Source organism: Heterocephalus glaber, unplaced genomic scaffold, assembly GCF_053883595.1.
Source record: "Heterocephalus glaber isolate CG9 unplaced genomic scaffold, H.glaber_assembly_v1.0 deba00000621, whole genome shotgun sequence".
Taxonomy (NCBI): domain Eukaryota; kingdom Metazoa; phylum Chordata; class Mammalia; order Rodentia; family Bathyergidae; genus Heterocephalus; species Heterocephalus glaber.
Genome location: NW_028258153.1, coordinates 15,260,355 through 15,285,020, shown reverse-complemented (window position 1 = coordinate 15,285,020; position 24,666 = coordinate 15,260,355). Strand labels below are relative to the sequence as shown.

The window sequence follows — 24,666 nt, the reverse complement described above, 5'->3', positions numbered from 1 at the left end:
CTGCTGTCTTTTGGAAAGACAAAGTCTCTGCAGAGAATCTTGCAGATGTTAAAACCTTCTGTGGTGCTCTTGTCCATTTCAGGAAAACTGACACGGCGGGGCAGTTCAGATGCAGCCACTGAGATGGAAAGCCTGAGCACCAGGCCCTCCCACTCCCATCACACACTTGTGAGTGACCTGCCCGACCACTCCAACAGCCATGGAGAAAACACTGTCAAAGAAGGTGTGTCTCAGGGGGCATGTGGGCAGAGCTTCACATTTCTCTTTCTTCTTCCACCATTTCCATTTTTGTTGTACTCTGTTTCCTTATGTTTTTTGAAAACTTGCATGTTTGCATTATATCTTTTGGTAATTTATTTGTTAGCCCTTCCTGGCATATCCTTGGTAGGAAGAGCTATTGGGTACCCCACCCTACACATCACATCTCTCTGTAGAGAGAGAGCAAGGAGGAGCAACTCATGTGTTCTTCAAATGGTCATAGACCCACAGGGCTAGGAGTCACTTTGGAAAACATCAAGATTCCATGCTTCAGTTGCCTCTGTGATTTGTGTCAGCAGGCCTTGTACATCTTTGCTGGGAAGAAAGTCACTGCCTTCCCAGCCCACTCATTCCCTTCTCAGATATCCTCTATTTTAGGTAAATACCTGTGTGGTTCAAGTGGAGCAAATATGTGTCCCTGAATGGAATCTAACTCAAGCTCTTACTCTTTACTCAACAAAGTAATTAATTCCTTTTCTTACTCTTATCCTCTCAGAGGAGCATAAATCTCTTCCCTCTTTTCCCTGAATTATATTTCACATATTCAGTGACATCTATTAGTTTCTACCACAAATTTATATTCCATTACTTTTAATCAAAGGAGAATTCTTCTTGTTTGTTGTTCTTAATAGACCAGAACAAAACAAAGTATTTTGGTAGCAGAGAACTTATGGGATAATATCTTTTTTTTTTTTTTTTGGTACCAGGGATTGAACTCGGGACCTTGCACTTTCGAGGCAGGCTCTGGAACCACTGAGCTAAATCCCAGCCCTGGGATAATACCTTAATTAAATAGTTTATATCAATATACCCTGTCATCTAAAAGTCAGTGAAAAAGCTACCTATGATTATCAGTGAAGTCAGTGTTAGGCAATAGTTAAATCCCAACACTAGCCTTAAGGAAGCCAGTTGCAATTGAGTTTTCCTGTAACTTTCATTATTCATCAGCTGTTGCATGGCCTTTACAGCTTCAGCAGTTCCATGGGAATTGAGAATAGCTTAAGAGTGAAAGTCAAGTGTCTACAAAAGCTGCAGCTATGATCATGGTCATAATTTAAATAGAAGTGTAACTGTCTAACTGATGTAGCAGGGTGATATGAGGAAAACTAAGATGTTGCTTTTGTTTTATTAGTGCGATCTCAGATCTCCACTATCACAGTTGCAACCTTCAATACTACATTGGCATCATTCAATGTAGGCTACGCAGACTTTTTCAGTGAGCATATGAGGAAACTCTGCAACCAGGTGCCTATCCCAGAGATGCCTCATGAGCCCCTGGCATGTGCGAACCTGCCTCGAAGCCTCACAGACTCCTGCATTAACTACAGCTACCTGGAGGACACGGAGCACATTGATGGAACCAACAACTTTGTCCACAAGAATGGCATGCTTGATCTCTCTGTAAGAAGCAAGAACTTTTCTTATGAACGCTTGAAAGATATTGATCCCTTAATCCAATTTTTACAAGGTTGGGTAAAATGGCCATATAGATTCTTTTTTTTTTTTCCTACCGGGGATGGAACTCTGGCCTTTGCACTTTTGAGGCAGGCAGTGGAACCACTAGCTAAATCACTGGCCACAGGTGTACCTTTTATTTTTTCCCAATCATTGCATTAGATTCCATCTGATCTCTGAATATTTTTATAACTCAGAATTATGAGTAAATCTTGAATATACAAATCATATAAATATTCATATGTTTACTTTTGGTAAACTCCTTTTTCTCAAAATGAGAATAAGAAATTTATTTATTTTCTTTATTATATAAGCAACAAGACTACATACCTCCTATGTAGCCAAAAAAATGAATATAAGTCCTTAAAAGATTTACGCTTACATGCTTAAGAATGCCTGTCTTGAATGGAGTTTTAGCAAATGAAAGGGTTTTTATATCTTAAAAGTATATTCCACAAATATTATTATTGCACATTAGATAAACAGGCTTAGCAAATAAAGTATTAAAATCAATAAAGACTCATAATTTAAACATGCAAATATTATGCATTTAAAATTGAAGGGTATAACTAATGATACAATTGTGAATGAGCAAATGTTTCTCTATTATGAACGTAAGGCAATCATTCTTTATTCATTTTGTGGAAAGGGAAAAGTAGATAATTGAAGCACTTTGATTTTAAAAATCAGCCAAACAAGTTTCTATTTGGGCAGATAGTTGCTGTCCCTTTAACTCACTATATGCTTCAATATCCTCATTAACTTTCTACATCATGGCAGGTTTTGGAAGGCATAAGTGAGATAGTACATGTGTTTAATTCTTTTGGTGATTTATATTCTATAGTAAACATGTACATAAGGTCCCAATGCAACTTGGATAAGAAAATCTGAAAATTGTCTGAATTATTTATGCCCAAATTCACAGCACAGCCTAAGAAAGTGGATTAAACTGAATAACCAAATCTATTAAGGAAGGAGTGGAGGTAATATAATCATCTTGTATTTATCTTCATCTTTAACAGGTGGTTCTGAAGGCGGTTTATCTTGTCCTTAACCACGACATCAGTTCTCGCATCTGTGATGTGGCACTAAACATTGTGGAATGCTTGCTTCAACTTGGTGTCGTGCCCTGTGTAGAAAAGAACAGGAAGAAAAGTGGAAACAAGGAAAATGAGGCTGTGGAAAAGAGAGCAAGTGAAGGAAATTTTCAGTTCAAAGGAATATCTGGAAGTTCCTCCTGTGGATTTGGGGGTCCTTCAGTTAGTGGAGCTGGAAATGGTGGAGGTGAAGAAGGAGGAGGTGGAGATGGTGGAGGTGGAGGAGGTGATGGAGGAGGAGGTGGAGGTGGTCCTTATGAGAAGAATGATAAGCATCAAGAAAAGGTATGACTGAATCGCCTTCTGTGTCCTCATGGAAAACTTTCTTTCCAGGGCTTGCCCGCTCACAATTTATTGACTCAAAACAGCAACTAGTCACAAGCCCAGAAGAGTTATGATTATATAAATCTCTTCACTAAGTTCTCAACAGGCCTGAGTAGAAATAATTTGTTGAGACTACATCCTAAATCAAAAAACCATCATCAGGGATGTAATGTCAGAACTAATTCTCTGGTCATGTTATTTCTGCAGAACATCTCAGGCACATTCCTGTATGATAATTCTAAGTAAGCCATGAAGGATGGCCTCTTTCTCAAGATGTACAAGGTCTAGTCTAATTCAGTTATGTCTAAGTCTGCTACCATAACAGTGCTTACACAGCAGAAATTTATTTCACACAGATTTGAATGCTTGAATTCTTTTTCTTTCTTTTTTTTTTTGGTACTGGGGATCAAATTCGGAACCTTGCGTTTGTGAGGCATGTGCCATAACCACTGAGCTAAATCCCCAGCCCTCAAATGCTTGAATTCTAACTAAGGTCAAGGCATCAGCATGATGCCTCTCATTCTGGGGCCTCATCTCTTGGCTTCTAGGTGTCTGTGAGACTAGCACTGTGTGTTCATATGGCCTTTTCTTTGCACATGATGGGGAGAAGGAGGGAGGAGAGACAGAGAGAGGGGTGGGATGGTATCCATCTAGTATTTCTTCTGTGGGGCTAATCTCACTGCGCTGATCCCCAGTATCAGACCTCACTTAATTCTAATTACCTCCGAAAGGGTACTTTCCAATAGTTTCATTAGTTTAGGAATTAAGGCTTCAATATAGGAATTATAGGAGGATGCAAACAAGCCGTATAATTTCTCCTCAATATAAAGTTCTTCTTTGATTTATGTAACATGTTTTGACCACAGTTAAGGAGAAAGCAAGGGAAACATTTTGCACAATGAGTCTGTCTCAACTGTTTGATTTTGGTTTGGCTCGGGAACAACGCTCCCAGCCTCAGTCCTCTCGTGCTGCCACGTGCCAGATCCCAGAGGCTTTCATCTTCTTATTGACTGTTTCTAAAGTTCATTTCCTCTGCTTTGGCAGTGGTCATGATCTCTGTACTTAACATGAAGAATTCATTTTATTCTTTGAGTTTAAATACAAATTACCAGAGCTTAAATTAATAACATTGATTTCAGTTGGAGGCTTTAGCTGGAAAACGATGTTCAGAAATTGAAACCAGCAAGAAATTTGAATCTCTAATAGGTAGCAATCTCATACCATGTCAAATGTTTATAAAAGTAAGATTACACTATGTGAAATTCTACCATCTCTACACATTATATGAACAGTAAGTTGCCTATTGTCTTCTTATAGGGTGTCATATTTTTACATTTGAATAAGGATTGCAGAATTCCTTCCTCTTTTATAATTTCTTTTTTCTTTCCAGTCCCACTTGGCACATACTTAGTTTGTATTTGTCATCTGAGTTTCTTCATCTCTTGGCTTGCTTGCATCTTTCCGATATCCATAGACCCTGATCCAAATGTTCCTACTTCGATATTGTTGGATTCCTTATCATTTTCTTTAAGATTTTCTTCTCCTGCCTCAGTCGTGTATCTACATAGTATCCTAGACATTATAGCTTGACACTGTAAATGTTATTGGACCCAACTTGTAACTGTTGGTTAGTATGGGGTGTTTTAGGGTCAGATGATGTAGTCTCCAAAAGAGTCACCAAGAGTTAAATGTTCTGTACCTATTTTTAGTACAATATTACCTATTTTTAGTACAAAGAATTTATCAAATGAAACCTGATAGTAGGTTAATTGCCTTGTGTTTGTTATTTACAAAGGTCTCCTTTGCCCTAAAACCATCTGTTATTTTCAGTACAATTAGAGAGTTTATCTAATTTTGCAATCTAGTAATACCAGAAGCTTGGAGAATTGATTGAGACAGAAAAGAAGATCAAATTTCTATTTCTGCATTGACTACTAACATAATTCCAAGAGCTTCAAATGTTTCTGATATCTGATTTCTGCTTGTAGCTTTGTACATCTTTCTGAATATCTCCTATGAATGCAGCCCAAATCCCAAGGACATCTGAAGGTCTAACAAATTAGAATATTTACAAAGAGCTTTCAGAACTAGAGAATTTCTAAAGTAGCATATAATAATTTTAAAAATATATAATTGTGATATATATATATATTTCCAAATAAGCCCTTGCTTGGGTGACTTTTTCTGAGGCACAGCTCATAAGGCTGTGTCCTCGATTATGGGAGCCAGTGAGGACTGAAATATGATTCAATCTCTGCTCACAGAGCCACTCATCTGAGGTCCATTCTACCCAGAGGGCTCTGCTTTGTCTAATTCATCGACCAAGAGGGGATGACTTTTTTAATATGCATAATGATGCCCCAGAGGATAGCAGTGCCCTACAGCATAAAAATTAACATTTGTTTTGCTTTTATTAGGGGGCTTACATGTTTTGACTAGAATCTCACATCTCCAGAGTTAGGTATTATGATGATTCCCATTGTGTAGAACAGAATGGCTAAGTAGCTTTCCCAAGGTTATACAGTAACTAAAGGATTGGTGCTAAGTCTTGAATCCAAACTAAAGATGATTCTAGGGTTGGTAAATACATAATGAAGGAGGGGGCTCTGGATCAGGGGTGGCTTTTCAAAGCAATCATCAAGTAATGGGGACATTTAGCCCCCCCACCCCCATTTATGCAGCTGACCAGTTCATCAGAGGTAGACTGCCTCCAGAGAAACAGCATCATATTGGTCTGTTGGTGACTGCCCCTATCTAGCTGGAGGTGATCCTGGAGAGGCTATCAGCCATCAACACATCTGACAGCTACAGCAATGAATATTTTCTTCCTGCAGACAGAATCTCTGGGGTCCAGCACTCTCTCCAATAGAGGAATATGCAGATAAGCAAAGGAGGACCAACATTAGTGGAGAAAAGACTACCCTGTCACATTAAGGCAGATAATAGTGTCTAGATAGCTCCTTAACCCTTTAAGACCCTCCCCACATCGGAGTACTCCTTCCATATGTGACCCCAAAGTTTATGTGTCAACTGGACCATATGATTAATGAAAAAAATCCCTTACAATTGCAGAGCAAGTCTCACCTATTGTTTTATTTACACATTAAACCTATGAAGTAGAAAAGGCAGCTATGAGGCTCCTTAATTCACAGGCAAAGAAACTAAACTACAAAAAGATGAGTTAAATTATGCATTATCATATGCAAGTAATTTGCAGTATAATATACAATTAAGGACAAGGAGCCAGAATCCCAGGGCCACAGTGAATGTGCTGAGGGCTGAATGTAGCTAGGAGGACTGAGGTTGTCTGCCACTAACAAAGGTAATGGCTCTCCCACACTGGGCTGAGGATCATTCCTTAGCAACAGTTTCTTCATGCTTCTTTGGAAATACAATAATTCAAGGAGGTTCCTTTTTGGGGCACTATGTTCTCCACTCACCTAAAGAGAGGATGAGAAAGAGCAAATGAGAGGATGATAACAATTCTCACAATTCTCTCAGGAGAGCTTCCTATCTAGCTTCAAGAGGAAAACCAAGTTGCATGCTTAGAAAATGCTGTATATTTTCTTTTTTTGTTGTTGTTATGAAAATTTGTTTCATTTTTTAAAAGTTAATTTTATTGGTACATTTTAGGTATACAATATAATGACATTCAGCATTGGAAATTTGCACCTTTACATAATCTCTCTTAGTTCTTATTTTTTCCCCATTCCCCTGCCATCCCTTCAACCCCTCCATCCCTCCCTATTTACAAAGACTTTGTTTCCATTTTTTCATTTTCTCATATGAATTCCATTCCCTTCTTTCCTTTCCCCTACCCCTCCCACTTCCCCTTCCCCTTTTCCCCTTTTCTTCCTATTTCACATTATCTGTTATACCTTTCAGTCCTTATTTATACTTTCAGTTTCTCACACCAGAGAAACTATTTGTTATTTACACATGTGTGTCCTATTTATTTCAATTAAAAGTAAGGCTTCAATGTGCATGCATTTAGCTATAAATGTCTCTAATTTCTCATTTTTTATAGTTGAGTACTACTCCATTTTATTTTTAAAAAAACACATCTTTATCCAGTCTCCAGTTGATGGGCAATTGGATGGCTTCCAAGTTTTAGGTATTACAAACTGTGCTGCTGTGAACATGGGTGCATATATCACTGTGGTATGATTCTTTTAATTCTTTGGGGAAGATGCCCAGCAGGGGAATAGCTGGGTCAAATGGGACCTCTATCCCTAGTTCTCTGAGGTATCTCCATGCTGATTTCCACACTGGTTGCACCACCAAAAGTGGAGCAGTGTTTCTCTTTCCCCACATCCCCCTTCCCAGCTTTTGTTATTGGTTGATTTCTTGATAGCAGCCATTCTTTCTGGGGTGCAGTGGAATCTCAGCATTGTTTTCATTTGAATCTCTCCAATGACCAGTGATGTTGAACATTTTTTCATATGTTTATTTGCTATTTCTACTTCTGTGTCTGAGAAATGTCTGTTCATTTCAGATGCCCATTTTTGGATTGGGTCTTTAAATTTGGAAAGTCTGATTTTTTTTTTAAAGTTCTTTATAGATTTTAGAGAGTAGACCTTTGTCTGAGGGACAGCTGGTGAAAATTTTTTCCCACGTTGTGGGTTGTCTCTTCATACTGTTGGTGGTTTCCCTTGCTGTGCAGAAGCTTTGTAATAAGAAGATATCCCACTTGTTGATTGTTTGTGCTAGTTCATGGGCAACTGAGGTTTTGTTCATAAAATCTTTTCTTACACAATGTCTTCAAGAGTTCTACCTAACCTCTGTTCCAGCTGGTTCAGCATTTCTGTTTTAATATTTACATCTTTAATCCATTTTTATTTTAATTTAGTGCATGTGAGAGATACAGGTCTAGTTTTAATCTTTGGCAAGTTGAAACCCAATTTCTCCAGCACCATTTATTAAAGAGGCTATCTTTCCTCCAGTGAGGGTGTTTGGCTCCTTTGTCAAAGATGAGATGGCTGAGTGTGTCTGGAGTTGTTTCTGTATGTTCTAATCTGTTCCACTGTCCTCAGGTCTGTTTCTTTGCCAGTACCATGCTGTTTTTATCACAGTAGCTTTGTAGTATAGTTTCAAGTTGGGAATTGCCAATGTCTCTTTTGCCTAGAATTGCTTTTGCTATTCTGGGTCTTCTTCTTGTTCCAAATGAATTTTTGGATTGTTTTCTCAAGGCCCATGAAGTATGCTGCTGGAATTTCAATTGAGATTGCATTGAATCTATATAGCAGTTTTGGAAGTATGGCCATTTTCACTATGTTGATTCTTCCTACCCAGGAGCAAGGGATGTCTTTCCATTTTCTGATATCATCTTCAATCTCTCTTTGCAGAGTGCTATAATTTTCAGAGAAGAGATTTTTTATTTCTTTTGCGAGGTTGATTCCTAGGTATTTAAGTTTTTTTGGATGCTATTGTGAAAGGAATTGTTTGCCCTATTTCTCTCTCAGTGACTCTGTTGTTCATGTAGAGGAAAGCTATTGATTATTGTGTGTTGACCTTGTATCCAGCTACTTGACTGAATTTGGTTTTTAAGTGTAGAACACTTTTGGTGGAGTTCTTGGGGCCTTCTATATAGAGTATCATGTCATCTGCAAATAATGACAATTTGACTTCTTTGTTTCCTATCTTTATTCCTTTTATTTCTTTCTCTTGTGTAATTGCTGTGGCTAATGTTTCCAAAACTATATTGAGCAGGAGTGGTGATAGTGGACATCCTTGTCTTCTTCCTGATTTTAATGTGGAGAATTTCAGTTTTTGACCATTTAGTATGATATTGGCTGTTGGTTTTTCATAGATGGCTTTTATCAGATTGAGGTAGAGACCATCTATTCCAGTTCTTTGTAGGATTTTTTATCATAAATGGGTGTTGGATTTTGTCAAATGCTTTTTCTGCATCTATTCAGATGATCATATGGTTTTTGTCCTTGGCTCTATTGATATAGTGTACTACATTCATTGATTTCGGTATATAGAACCATCCCTGTGTCCCTGGGATGAATCCCACTTGGTCAGGGTATATGATCTTCTTGATGACCTTCTGCATTCTATTTGCCAGTATCTTATTAAGGATTTTTTCATCTATGTTCCTTAGTCAAATTGGCCTGTAGCTCTCTTTTTCAGTTAGGTCTTTCTCTGCTTTGGGGATCAAGGTGATGCTTGCTTCCAGGAATGAACTCGGGAGTATTGGTTCCCTTTCAATTTCATTGAGGAGTTTAAACAGTAGTGGCAATAGTTCCTCTCTAAATGTCTTATAGAATTCAGCAGTGAAGCCGTCAGGACCCAGGCTTTTCTCAGTTGTTCAGTTTTTAATTACATTTTCAATTTCCTTATTTGATATTGGGTTGTTTAGAATTTTTAGGTCTTCTTCGTTCAACTTTGATAATTCACATGTTTCTAGGAATGTGTCCATTTCTTCTGTGTTTTCCATCTTATTGGCATATAGGTACTCGAAGTAAGTATTTATCCTCTGGATTTCTGCTGGGTCTGTTGTCATTTCACCCTTTTCATTCCTAATTGAATGGATTTGGGCCTTTTGTTTCCTTTTTCTGATAAGGTTGGCTAAGGGTTTGTCAATTTTATTCATTCTTTCAAAGAACCAACTCCTGGCTTCATTAATTTTTTTGTGTCATTCTCTTAGTCTCCATTGCATTGGTTTCTGCTCTGATCTTTATAATTTCCTCCCTTGTATGAGGTTTGGGTTTGTCCTGCTCTTGTTTTTTGTAGAAGCTTGAGGTTCGGCATCAGGTTGTTTAATTGGGCTCATTCTGTTTTCCTAATATGAGTATTCACTGCTATGAATTTCCCTTGTATGACTGCTTTCATTGTATCCCATAGATTCCGATATGTTGTGTTGTCATTGTCGTTTAATTGTAGGAACTGTCTGATTTCTTCTTTAATTTTCTCTGTGACCCCTTGGTTATTCAGAAGTATGTTGTTCAATTTCCATGTGTTTATGAAATTTTTGCGGTTTCTTTTGCTATTGATCTACAATTTCATCACACTATGGTCTGATAATGTGCAGGGGATAACTTCATTTCCTTTGTACTTACTTAAACATGGTCTATGAGCAAGTATGTAGTCCATTTTGGAGAACGACCCATGTGCAGCTGAAAAGAATGTGTATTCTGATTTTGTGAGGTGGAACACTCTGTAAACATGTATTAAGTTCATTTGTTCAAGAGTTTGATTGAGTTCTAGTATTTTGTTGCTTATTTTTTGTCTAGTTGATCAATTTGTGACAGTGGGGTATTGAGGTCCCCCACTAGTATTGTATTAGTGCTTATTTGATTTTTCATGTGTGTTAGTATTTGTTTTATATAGTTGGGCTTACTAGTGTTTGCTGCATATATATTTATGATTATCATCTCTTCCTCTTGGATTGTTCCCTTTACAAGAATGTAGTGTCCTTCTTTGTCTCTCTTAATCAGTGTTGGTTTGAAATCCACTTGATCTGCAAAGAGGATAGCTACAATGCTGTATATTTTCATTTTGCTTGTGCACATATACTATAGTGCAGCAAAATTATACTATTAGAAAAATTCCTCATAAATGTCAGAAATTGTCATGAGATTCCAAAGTTCCAAATATTTATCAATTCCAAAAGTTTAGCAGTAATCTTTAGCCAATGGCATTATCAGAAGCCTTCTGAAAAGGGTAGTTTCTATGAAAAGCTTCTTTTTGCCTTCATCTTGGATTGTCTCACCATGTCTTTCTAGGTAGCTGTTCTGAGAATCTGTGAAGGATATAGATCAATGACAGTGAAACTTTTAGGTCTTTCAATGATAAAAAATAGCCACCTGCAGCATGCATGTCATAGGTTCACTACCACTGATTCAAAATGTATCTTCTAATAAATTTGTGTTCATATCTTTTATCACCAGAGGATGTTCAAAATGTGATTTCTTTCTTTTATTTCCAGTACTAGATTTTAGAAAATTGAGTTTGTTTCTTAAGCCCTTGACAATTCTATTTTCCTATTTGCAGGTGCTTACTGCAAATTATATAAACTTGGTCATAAAATACATAGAATCTTAGTGACAAAAGGATTTAAATGACAAAGTAAACTGACATCTCCTTGTTTCTCAACCATGGGCACTAGGATGAAAGTACCCCTGTGAGCAACCATAGGCTGGCCCTCACCATGCTCATCAAAATCGTGAAATCTTTGGGATGTGCCTATGGTTGCGGAGAAGGACATCGAGGGCTCTCTGGAGATCGTCTGAGACACCAGGTATTCCGAGAGAATGTAAGAGAATTAAAGTAGATTCCATTTCCTCTCCCTCTCCCTCTTTCCAGTTGAGGAATGAGTCCTTTGACAATGAGGGTCAGTGTTCCCTATAAAATATTTTATTTCATGGGGATCATTAATGCTGTCTTGAGGTGGGAGTATTCCCACAAGATATCTCAAGACATCTAAAACTCAAGTAGGAAAGTTTAATTGGGAAAACGCTTCTGCCTCATGCCTAAAGCAGACCAACCACCAGTTGGTGAAAAGATGCATAACTGGAATGTGTGAATGGCAGTTTGAAAGAATTTTGCAGGGATGAGTACATTCAGCAAGCTCCTGATGGCCTGGACTAGTGATTTTTTAATCACTTGTCTGGGTACTGTAGAAACATATTTTATATCAGAGAAAGGAATCAAAGTTTAGGATCTAGTTTGTTGTTCTTACTTAGATATGGAAATTGGCCCTTATTGGGACAAAACAGGACTATAAAAGTAGCCAGTCACTTTCTGGCTGCTTTGCCTGAGACTGAACCTCGACTTCTAGATATTTGAGATCTTATTCCTCTGAACTGTGTGAAACCTAAAACTCTGCACTTGCTCTTGCCCAAGCATAACTCTGGCATGGAACATAGTCTTGCTCCAGGTCATTTTCTGTTGCCTCCACTGATTGCTACATTTCTAATCTGATTTGAGCAATAATCTACTTTCGCAGCAAGCCTGAGCTGGAGTTTCCTCATACATACATTTGAATTGAAATTGTAAGAAAATATTCTCTTAAAAATAAGGACTTGGTCCAATTCTGAGACCAGGAAACCCTTCAGCAGATATTGGCAGAGATTTGGGATCATGTCAAAATCTAATACCAGCCCATTTTTCCTTGGTGTTAGGTTTTGCCATTAAATGTTCACACAGTATTAGCATGCTGGGTTTCTTCCTTAATGTATCATCTATCATCTATTTATTTATCCATCTTTATTTTATATTTTGTCATGTTTTATTCTTTCAGTTTATTATGTGTATATGGGGAATTATGTTTGAAGTAATTGACTTTAAAATTCTGAAACTCAAACATTTTGACCAACATCAAGATTTTCCAGCCAAACTAATAATTAATAAGGCAACAAAAAGCTTACATTGCTTCCATCTTTGCACATATGTATGCAAGTTTTGAAATTTTAAATTCTGACACAGTGTGAAATAAAGGCTTCAAGGCTAAATAAGTAACATCACTCCTCGTGCAGAAGAGCAGTTTCATGAAATGAAGAGCTGAAATGTAATAGAAGGTGTCATGCTCTAGTTGAGGGTACAAACTAGCTCTGACAGCTGTATCTAGTCTTTCTGGAGTCACAGAAAGCAGGGCCAGTTGGATCTGTAGTGGCCATTGGTAGTATCTCTGCACCATGCCTTCCCGCAAGAGCACTGCATGCTTCGCTGAGGTATCCCAGCTACTTTCAAACCTGGCTTCTCAGCTTGATCTACAGGGTAATCCCCCACTATCTTTTAGGCCTGTTCCAGGCTCATTATAGAGCTCATGTGTACTTATCCATGTTCAATAAACACATTGTCCAAGATATAGAAGTTTGAAAGATTTTCCCTGAAAAAATGACTAGTTACAGAGGTTAGTCACGTATTTCTCTACGTTTGATTTTCAGAAGTTAACTTTTTTTAAAAAAAGAATATTTCTTACTTTTACTAGATCATAGTCTCTATAGCTTTTTAAAGAAATATATTAGTGATATTCATTAAAATGCTTAGTGATTTTGTCACCTAATCCTGCAATACTTCTTAGATATTCAGTGTGATAATTAGCTGGTAGTACCAAATTATTGAAAAGGAATTCATTCTTTAAAACTTTTATATCTCTTGAAGACATTTAGAATATTTATTCAGATTCTAAATATTTGAGGCTTGGCAATCTTATTTTTAAATTTGAACTTCCCATTGAATTCATGAAGAACATGTAGACTCCCTAAGAGCCTTAAAGAATGTATTTGAAATTATGCCTTTTTGGTGTATTTTATAGAGAACATGGAATAATGTGTACTTAAGGATTTTCCAGTCCAGGATTTTAAAATGAAGTTCTTCACAAATTCTTTATGGAATAATAATTGAATTCATGTAGAACATATTTTACCTAAGTGCTTTGCAAACTTCACTTTATAACACAGCATGTATTTTGTAAGAAATAATATAATATATGAATCTACTTGGAATCTGGCAACTAATAAATTCTCTGGGAATAAAAATACCTAATTTCAAATCTACTAGGACATAGTAAAGACAAATTTTTAAAAGTCCATCTGACTGTGATACAGCTGAAGAGAGTAAACAAGATAATATCAAAATAGCTACCAATATAGTGTAGCTATTTCCAAGTTTTCTCCTTTTTTTGCTTTTTGTTTTTAACTCTCAAAATTTACAAGTATCTTTCCCCTGGCCTTGATTTGTTAAAATTGTAGTGTATCTTAAGTTTTCTTCTGAGTCATCATTAAGAGCTCATCAATAAAATTCTGATTCTCAGGCATTGCCTTCCTAATCTGACTGCCATGCCTATGCCTGGGTGCGCAAAGTTCTCCATCCTCAATTATGGTGGCCTCCCCTAGCTAGTCTTTCTTTCTCGATACTTTATCCTTTTGTTTCCACCCAAAGACTTCTGCCATTTCCCCATTCCACTCCATTTTGATGGGCTTTCTTGTATCTCTTTTGTTCACATAGTTATTTTTGCCCCCCAAGGTACCAGTTGATCTGTTACCCATCATCTTAAATCTCTCTTTTTTAAAAAAAAAACAAATGGGTGGTATATAAACACATTTCACACAAACACCATTTTCTGAACTATTAATGTGAAGAATATATATCACAGGAGAAATAACTATAGATTAAGAGACAAGACCCTGACTTCTAGTTTTGGCTGTGCTGTAGAATTTGTGGTATCACCTTGGAGAAAGTCCTTGGCTTCTTTGAGTTTCATTTCCCTTGCCAGTAATAAAGGAATACTCAGCAAATCATAGAGATTAAAAATCAAATGTGCTGCACATGCAAGCAAAGTACCACACAAATGGAATTTTTCTTTTAATCATAGAAAAGAGCTAGAAGGCCCCCTACACTCCCAAGCAGTATCAGCTTTTTATTTGCTGCCTGCTACAGGTGATAATTCTCACTTCATTATTTCTGCTGGCAGGAACTATACCCTTTTCCTTTGCCAGGTTGCAAAGTTATCTGGTGGATCCTAAGAAATAGATCATTATTTTGAGTGTCTGGGTATAGCCAGTGATCACTTGTTTTTCACATTTATGAGGCCGACTTCTATTTAAATACCATATTTTCAGAAACAAATGCAGACACAGAAATAAACAAGTTAGAATTTATTTTGTACTTCTTAAGGGTTTCAATGAACTTCTCCTAGCCATGTAAGCAGAGACTGGAACCCACTTCCCACTCTCTTTTCCCTCACTACCTCCATTAAGCCTACATACTTTATAAATGTTTGGCATGGAAGTGGCATGGTCCTCTTCACTGCACAAAGCTTCATGAACTGCTAATTTGATCACTTACCCCAGTTTTACACTTTGCATTATCTTCATTAAGTTCTTAAAATCTTGATCTTGGTGAAAATACTGAACTCCTGGGATCAACGTTAGATTTTAGCTTTGGGTTTTTCCTGAGGAGTGGTTCTTCTCAATGCACACTCCCATGGATTGCGCAGTCTGTCTCTGCCCACTTCTTGGACAAGAGGGGCTAGCAATGTTGCTTGGCACCAGCCGGGGGGGGCGGGGGGGGGATGAATGGAAGTCTTGTCTTTCTGAAGTCTTCTGTTTTAGACTAATGATATCTGTAGCTTAAGCTGGTACTTTTGACTTTTCACTTTTCTTCCTTCATTACAGGCCCAGAACTGCCTCACTAAGCTATACAAGCTAGATAAGATGCAGTTCCGACAAACCATGAGGGATTATGTAAACAAGGATTCTCTCAATAATGTAGTGGACTTCTTGCATGCTTTGCTAGGATTTTGTATGGAGCCAGTCACCGACAGTAAGTAAAGCTGCACCTGAGTACTAGGAGCAGTTGATGTGAGGTGAAGCAGGTAGTGTTTCAAGGGCATACAAAGTTTGTGGGGATAGAATTTAAAGAGGGAATATGTGGGCATGTATAAACATGTGGGTGAGTGGGTGTAATAGAATATAAGCAGAATGCTTGCACATCATCTTTGATGACATATTTTGTCCTCAGAGGACAACTTACCTCTGTGAATGAGAACTTGATAAAGCTTGTGGCATCCTTACCTTAACTCTTCAAACTTTACATTACTAGTCATAGGACTGCTGTACCTCACATAACCTTCTCTTATATGACTTCATTATAAATCTTGAGATAGGAAATATATGTATTAATTCAGCAAATGTGAAATGAGTACCTATTATGTGTCAGGTGCAGTGCCTGGCAATTTTTTTCACAATATAAAACAGCAAAGAGAAAATAAATACATGTGGTTGCAGTAAATGTAGTAATAACATGATTCTTATATACACATATAGAATTAATTTTTAAAAGCTAAGCAAATGAATCCATACATAGGCCTGTAACCTATTTTATAGCTTCAAGATAGCTCCAATATAGAGACCTAAATTACGGCATTAGGTTTCCTATCACTAGGACACAATACCCAACACCTACAATTTAAAGGAGAGTTTTAATTTGGCTCCATGTCCAATGGGTTCAGTCCATGGTAGGCTGACTCCAAGGCAGAAATATGAGCAAGTGTCTCAATTCATTGTGTCCAGGAAGCAGAGGAGGGGAACAGTGCCAGAGAGGACAGGGGAAGGGACCATATATAGTACTCAATGTTACACCTCCAAGACTCACCCATATACACCCAACAGTGTGCTCTACTGATCTGCTAGGAATTTCTTAATCTAATGAAATTGACATATCAAGATTAACAGTCACAGTTACAGTTGCATTTATAATAAACCCAGCCCCTTTAGTACCATTTGAATGCAAATGCAGTAATCAATTAAAAGCTTTTCTTCTTCATATTACACATGAAAATTCATAGTTAATTAATTTATATTGAAGATATAGTTGATAGATTTTATGACAATGTTCCTGGTTGATTCCAGGCTTTATTGTTTGATTATCATATTTAAAAGTATTGCTCCTCTACAGAAACATAAACTATGTTATCAGAATTACTTTGAGACAAATATATTATAAATTTAAAAAGCAATGAACTGAGAATTGTAGTTGAGATCTGCAAGAGAAATTCTTGCTTACAAACTAGTATTTTTTTCTTTTTTAAGTTATATGAGATAGGAACTATGAGCATAGACTATAATTCTTCTTTTAGTAATGTAAAATCTAGAAATAACCTCATCATTTGCCACATACAGTGAGAGGTTGGTAATAAAATGTGTTATTTTAAGGCACCATGTTTCTCCTGGGATTCTTGAGATGTGGAAATGGGTTGCAATGAATGGATCAGCCAGATGGGTCCCTATGTGATAATCTTAGGCTGGACTGCCCCTCCTATAGGTGGTTCACTAGCCATGCAGAATCCTTTGGCAAGGCCGTTGAATGCCTGTTCCCTATGGGCCATGTGTGGTTATATGAAACACTGGTATAAAGCACTATGGAGGTTGATGAGCCCAGTCCCTAGCATTGTATGTGTGTATGAGTTACAAGGGGAGGCTTTGAGAGATGTTGGAGATTTTCTCTTTCCACATACCTAGGAAGCTCTTGGGAGCATTCTGCAGCTGGTGGCAGGGTAATTTTTCCCCGTGTCTATGCAAGTCCCTTCCTTGCACTGTGCTTCTCTGCTTCTTCCTTTCCATTGCCCAGCTCACCTGACCGGCCCTGCCTCCTTCCACTTCTGACACATTGAGCAGTTTCCACTGAATAGCCAGCATTCCTCCTCACCACAAAGACTGTATCAAATCAATTTTTTCTCCATTGAGGGGCCATTTAGTAGATCATTTTTTTAAATGTGATCACCTACTTAAAAATTACTCTAACCCTAAAGTCAGCAGTTGACCCTCTTATCTTTGGCTAAGATTTATCAATCATAATGCTCTATAAATTCAGTTGGCAATGCTGTAGGAAAGACAGTGAAGATTATAATTCATTTATTTCCAAGTTTGCATAGAGGTTATTAAACTGGCCATCTTTAGTCCTCTGTTTCTGTATTTTGTGTGGCTCTTCTCTATTTCCTGCATGTAAAATATTTACTTCCTTATCCCTTCAGATTGTGTAATTTAAAAGAAACTTTGTCTGTAGCTTGTGCCTTTGCATTCCAGACAAGGCTGGGTTTGGCAACAACTTCACCACGGTAGACAACAAATCCACAGCCCAAAATGTGGAAGGCATTATTGTCAGTGCCATGTTTAAGTCCCTCATCACACGCTGCGCTTCAACCACGCATGAGCTGCACAGCCCCGAGAATCTGGTAAGAAGCTCCCCTCTTCTTCCCACAGGAGTTCAGTGTTTGTGCTCACAGGATGGGTCATGAGCAAGATAAGCTGAAATCTTAAGTATGCATTTCCCCCAAAGTCACTAGCAACTCATAGTGAAGCCTTATGGTGCTCTTCTCCTTCCTCGCTTCCCTACTTGCAGATTGACTCCTTTTCTATCTCAAAGGTTGTGTAGTTTTTGGTGAAATCATTGCAAGTTATTTTGAGAAAGAAAGCGATAGAGCACAAATTATTGGTTCATAAAATATTGAAGCATTATTTGAAACCATATGTACTTTTAAAATTAATGCAAATGTACTTTTAAAATTAGTTTTTATTTTCTTTTATTGAGCACTGTAATCTTTTAGCTATTCTTCATAAAACATTATGCTAGCTAAACCACTGAAGTTACAGGTAGTGTGGTAGAAGACCCAGTCTGTAAAAGGTTAGTGCTTATTTGCTACCAAGAGACTGTGTCTTAAAATACAAATGGAATTGAAGGCTGACTACTCTGTCATAAATAGATGAATTCAAGTTTCTTTGGGAAGCAAAGGAGCAGTCTCTAAACTACCAGTCTTTTAGTTATTATTGCTTTCATATAGAATCAGTCCATTTGTACATATGCAGACTAAATGCTAGTCTACCTAAATCAAGGGTGATATTTTAAATAATTCTAAAGTTTTGAAGTTATTCACTTTAGATAAACAATAAAACCTTACACCAAAGAAAATTTATGTTTGCTGATGGAAATATTCAATCCAACAAAGCTCTTGGACCTCCAGTATCACATAGACATCATCCATTCATTTGTTTTGGACATAGCTCTAAGTTATTTATCAAAGAGGTTATAGGATATGTATTATCAATTTTTTTATTTATTAAGTTTATTGGTACATTTTAGGTATACAATATGATGACATTCATCATTGGGAATTTGTACCTTTTCATGATATACCTTGGTTCTTATTTTTTTCCCCATTACCCTGCCCTCCTTCTACCCCTCCCTATTTACAAATACTTTGCTTCCATTTTCTTTTTTTTTGGTACCAGGGATCAAACTTGGGTCCTTGTGCTTGCAGGGCAGGCGGCAGCACCACTGAGCTAAATCCCTGGCCCTTTGCTTCCATTTTTTCATTTTCTCATATTCCATTCCCTGCTTTCCTTTTCCCTACCCCTCCCATTTCCCCTCCCCCTTTATACCTTTTCTTCCTATTTCACATTACCTATTATACATTTAGTCCTTATTTACACTTTCAGTTTCTCACACCAGAGAAACTATTTGGTATTTACACATGTGTGTCCTATTTATTTCACTTAAGAGTATGACCTCAATGTGCATCCATTTAGCTATAAATGTCTCTAGTTTCTCATTCTTTATGGCTGAGTAGTACTCCATTTATTAAAAAAAAACACTTTCTTTATCCAGTTTCCAGTTGATGGACATTTGGGCTGTTTCCAAGTTTTAGCTATTACAAACGGCGCTGCTATGAACATGGGTGCACATATATCACTGTGGTGTGATTCTTTTAATTCTTTTGGGAAGATACCCAGCAAGGAAATAGCTGGGTCAAATAGGACCTCTAGTCCTAGTTCTTTGAGGTATCTTCATACTGATTTCCACAGCGGTTGCACCAGTCTACACTCCCACCAACAGTAGAGAAGTATTCCTTGTTCCCCACAACCCTGCCAGCATTTGTTATTGATTGATTTCTTGATAGCAGCCATGATACTCTATATAGAAGACCCCCAAAAGTCCACCAAGTCTTCTAGACTTAATAACCAAATGTAGTAGAGTAGCTGGATACAAGGTCAACACACAAAAATCAATAGCCTTCCTGTACACGAACAACAGACTCACTGGGAGAGGAACTGGAAAAACAATGCCTTTCACAGTAGCATCCAAAAAAATAAATAAATAATGCCTAGGAATCAACCTAACAAAAGAAATCAAAGACCTCTACTCTAAAAAGTACAGCACTCTGTATTATCCATTTTTATGCACAATCTCATGTACAAGAGAAATATTGTAAACCTTAATTTTCTTTAAATCATTGTGAATTTGGTTTTTGATCCACCATTTCACAGAAATGACTGGAAATCAAACTTTAGTCATTGTTTAATTTCTCTACTCCACAGAGTGATGTAAAGATCCCTACATCTTAGGTAACATCTGGGGCCTGGGAGGTCTCCTTCAGTCTCAATCATGATTTCATAGCTGTTGTTTCACATAGTGCCCTTAGCTGTGTGCTTAGGGCTATGTGCTCTCTGAGGAGTTTGGCGCCCTTGCTCTCTGGAGTCTTGCTCTTTCTGTGGAACCCTTCCCCACTGAAGAGTATAGTGGTGTGCATAGGGTCCTGCTCTTCACAGGCTCCAGGGGACACTCTCACCATCTCATCCTCAAGGGTCATTTCTTCTGCTTTCCTAAAGATTTTGGGCATAATTGTCTCAGTGGCCTTAAAGTTTTGTCATCCAAAGCTATAAAGGTAAGTGGGTTGTCTTGTATTTTTAGGCTTTTCATTCTGCTTTGCCATGAACATCTCATAAGGCAAGAAATACATAAGTACCTCTTTAAACAGACATTACCTCTTTAGACATAGGAGGAAAAGCTGATGCAAATCTTAGCCTCTAAAAAATAAAGTCCTGTATATACTTTCGAATGATGACTCACTGGTATATTTGATATTAATAATTCTGTATTCTAAACTTCGTAGTCAAGTTCAGGTTAAACTGGACCACAACATACATATTACTTGCTAAGTGTGTCTACCAAATTCCACATCTTTTGAGTAACTGGACTTTGAAGTACATGGAGGATTTATCATTTTGGTCCTAATGCACAAAATTTAGAGATGCTGAACAGAGTCGGAAATCTCTAGTCTAAATAATTTTCTACCTTTTTTTCTGTAAGCATCATCATGAAGTCATAGTTAAGTGGGAATCCATCATGAAAAATGTATATCAATGTTTCTAGCCATACAGTCAACTTTCTGAATATGAAGATCAATAACCATTCTTTTTCATAATAAAGATGACTAGCAATGTTCTTGGCATTGTTCTACAGGAATAATAGTATACCATAAATTTCAACAGTAGTAATTCGTTTCCTTTTATGATTTCAATGCTTTTCTAAACCTAAGAAATTAATTTCTCCTTCTGTCTCTATGAAACTAATCATACAGCTACCTTTCTTTTTCCAAATTTTCCCATTGCTTTCAAACAGGGGCTATATTGTGACATTCGTCAGCTGGTCCAGTTTATCAAAGAAGCTCACGGGAATGTCTTCAGGAGAGTGGCTCTTAGCGCGTTGCTTGACAGTGCTGAGAAGTTAGCACCAGGGAAGAAGGTGGAGGACAATGAGCCAGAGCCTAAGCCTGCAGGCAGTAAAAGGTTGGAAGCTTGAGCTCTCTTAACATTCATGTTTGCCTTGTGTCGGTATAGTATTGTGTCTGTAGGGTCCTGGACATGGTTTAACTTTAGTAAAGGTACAGTAAGACTTGCCTTGTATAAGCAGTATCACGGATATTGTTGAATTGCAGCTTAGAAAAGGAATTATTATTAAGGAAATACCACTTCTCTAAGAATCAGACCTCAATTTCTCCCAAATTTTCATATATTTCATATATATTTCACTTCATAGCTCTCAATAATATGGCAAAGAATTGTCTATTTTATTCTCTTCTATATGAAATGTATACTTTTATTCAGAAAGGAAAAGTAATTTCTGATACTATTTCATTCAGTTCAGTAAGTGATAGTCTATGCATGACAAAAGACAATTTTCTATGCAGCTCCATGTAAATTATTCTTCTAGTAAACATATATTTATTTTATGTCAATTATATATTAAATACCACTTATGAAGATTAAAAGAAACTCCTAAATTCAAAATTCTGCTTGCAGTTAAGGGTTCTGCAATAACAGTGGTATTGGTAAGCGAGAAGTCAGCATGAGTCAGATCGTAAGGTATAGATTCCATGAAATGTAGGTTCATGGTGACAAAGGATTGTGAGCCGTATATGCTGTCTTTAACAGACGAGTTATATGGAACATGTGAAGTATGAAGAGGTATGTCCTGCTCTGTTGTAATGGGTGCAATGTGCCATTTGCATAGGTCAGAGGCTGGAAGCGTTGTAGACAAAGGCCAGGTGTCCGTGGCACCTGAGGAATGTCGCAGCTTCATGTCTGGTCGCCCTTCACAGACTCCGGAGCAGTAAGTAGTGCTCACATTATCTCCAGTGCAGACGTTTGAGCACTTCACAGTGGAAAGAATTTTATTTTCTAAACAGCTGCTTGATTTTTTGTTGTTATTTGGGGTTTCTGTTAGTTTTTCATTTTCTTTGAACTTTGTCTTGTTTTTACTGTTCATTCCCAGTGTCACTAATATCTCCAGGCTAAGCCAAATAACCAGCTTGTGCTTTTCAAAAAGCTTCCTTGATTGCCTTTCTTATTTCTTATCTTATGCTTAATGAAGCTTTTCTAAACAGAAGTAAAATAAACTTGTCTAGTACTCAGTTCTAGGAGAAGTATAGATTCTACTCCAGTACACTGTGCTTGTCCCCTGAGATCCATCCCAATGTCCTTCGATGTCACATCTTCTGCACTTTCCATAATGGTGAAAATCAAAGCCATCTTTACATTAGCAGCCTCAGGACATGTGAGAGGTGAAGCAGATTGTGGCGGGCTAGTGGCAGCAGCATTCAGCAGACACCTAGAAGTCACTCACAAGATGTTTGGAAGACTGCAGAGGAAACAAGAAGCAGTCAGGGATCCATCCAGACCTCCCAGCCCTTCAGTCTGACAGGCAAGAGAGCAAGTCATTGGAGGGGAATCAGCAGTTATACACACAAGCCCTCCTAATCACAACCAGAGACGACTGGAGCAAAGTACCTCACAAATTCTACAAGACAAAGTCTCTCCACTTTCTTAACTAAAGGGGAAGAACACATTGGTTGAATTCTGACTGCAGTATAAACAGGGCTAAGAAGAATATTTTTATATTGCATACATGTAGGGGTGTGTGTGTGTGTGTGTGTGTCTGTGTGTGTGTGTGTATACTTTCATCTGGTACTGGTTTTTGAAAAAGTTGGAGGTGGGGCTAAGCATGAATAAGAGCACAGGAATCTGAACTTTTGCTCTTACCAAGCTACACTAGGTTTTCCTGTGCCAAGTGTTATTACCCAGGGTTAGCTAAAGTAGATATTTAGTTCAGTCATAAATTTGTCTCGACTATTCTGTATTCTTCACAATGTGCCATTCAGGCTTTTTCATCTCTTCCTTTTTATTTACCTCTCCTCTCACACCCTCTCAAATCCCCTTTCCTTTACCCTTCTTTTGCACTACCCCTATGCTACCAACACAATGTATTTTTTATTCTCTTATTTATTTCTCTTTTTCATCTGGTATTGCTTTTAATAAAGGTTAGGGGGAATGGCAATGTGCCAATAGGAGTGCAGGACTAAGAGTTAATGCTTTTATTTCTATAGTTCTTTTCCTAGTCACATTAAGTTCTTCCACAGCAAGGACTGTTTCATAGGGTTAGCTAAGTTACCTTTCTTGTTTGGTCATGAATAAGACACAGCCTCACTCCACCTTCCACTACACACCACTTAAACTTCTCCTCTTCCTTTACTTTACTTACTTTTCCTCACACACCCTCTTAAATGTCCCCCTTCCCCCTGCTTTGTGTGACACAAATACCATCAGCAAAATTTATTTTGAATTTTTAATTATTTCCCTTTAGTTTTTCTTCCTCTTGTAGACTATATATGTGAGGTGTTTATATATGTGAAATGGTAAAACTTAATTATTGCTTTAGCTCGTATAATATCTTCCATTTGTACATCAAGTTAACCCTCACCAAAAGTTGTGTGTGAAGGATTCAAACACAAGCTTCTACTAGCACATTGTTTCTAGTCTTCTTATAGCATCCCTCAACCTCCAATTGTACTTCTCTCTTCTTCTTCTTCTCTTCTTTCTTCTTCTTCCCTCCAAATAATCCCTCAAACTCTCTCTCCCTCTCCACCCTCCATTTCATATATAAAAATATCACCTAAATCCTATCACCTTTCTTTATTTGCTTTTCTCTTTTTTCTTCTTTCCTTCTTTCCAGACTATTTTTTCTTTACTTTTTTCTTCCATCATCCTCCACCTCTCAATGTACTTGTCATCAGCACTATTTCATTGTCTTCCCAGGTTATTGAAAAAGTAAAAACTTTAAAGTTTTAAATTATGTGATTGATAAATGGTTGGTTCTGTAGATGCTGACAGAATCGGTGTTTCTTCTCTTCTTGAAAGGAGTGATCAGAACTCATCCTAATATGTTGAGTAGGTTGAATTGGTGCATGAACACCAAAACATGATCCAAGCCAAGGTTACAGTACACGGAGATACTGGGAACCCCTGAAACAGTACCAGAAACCTCTGCAGTATACTATAGTCTCCTGCTCAGTATATAATGCAAGCCTGAGGGAGGAAAAAACCTAAAAGACAGAACTAAGAGAGACAGAAAGCAGGGCACTAGGATGACCAATAGTGGTGAAACCAATAAAAGCCCTGGCTAGTCCAAACCATCGATTTTTATTAGTAATCAATTGGGGAAAAGGCAAGCTATGTGCAAGGGTGGGACTACATGCGTGGTTTTGGAGTTGTGCAGTTTCCATGGAAACTAACGGAGGCAAAGCTTATAGAGGAAAAAGACAAAGCATTCTCGAATTAGGAACAGAATACACAAAATATATGGTTGTAATTAGAACACTACCCTTCTAGTTAAGAAGGTTTTTGTTGTGGGAATGGAATTTGGGTGTGAGTTACTCTGACCTTGGCATGAAGGCTTTGGCCAGACTCAC

At 37.6% G+C, this 24,666-nt stretch overlaps 1 protein-coding gene across 11 annotated transcripts in view; it reads left to right on the top strand.

The window, feature by feature from the left end:
- The window catches only part of Unc80 (unc-80 subunit of NALCN channel complex), a 219,931-nt gene that overhangs the window by 36,301 nt on the left and 158,964 nt on the right, over positions 1 to 24,666 (top strand). For 9 of the 11 annotated variants that reach the window (XR_015449083.1, XM_021263510.2, XM_013074515.3 and 6 more), the window contains exons 11-18: positions 83 to 223; positions 1,391 to 1,659; positions 2,736 to 3,095; positions 11,248 to 11,394; positions 15,260 to 15,407; positions 17,669 to 17,817; positions 21,042 to 21,208; positions 21,933 to 22,031. Coding sequence is in view for 10 of the 11 variants with exons in the window: in XM_021263510.2 (XP_021119169.1) it covers positions 83 to 223; positions 1,391 to 1,659; positions 2,736 to 3,095; positions 11,248 to 11,394; positions 15,260 to 15,407; positions 17,669 to 17,817; positions 21,042 to 21,208; positions 21,933 to 22,031 (1,480 nt within the window). In the remaining variant the exon portion in view is untranslated. The remainder of the gene's footprint in view (positions 1 to 82; positions 224 to 1,390; positions 1,660 to 2,735; positions 3,096 to 11,247; positions 11,395 to 15,259; positions 15,408 to 17,668; positions 17,818 to 21,041; positions 21,209 to 21,932; positions 22,032 to 24,666) is intronic. The other 2 variants (XM_013074516.3, XM_087205796.1) reach the window with 1 other exon arrangement.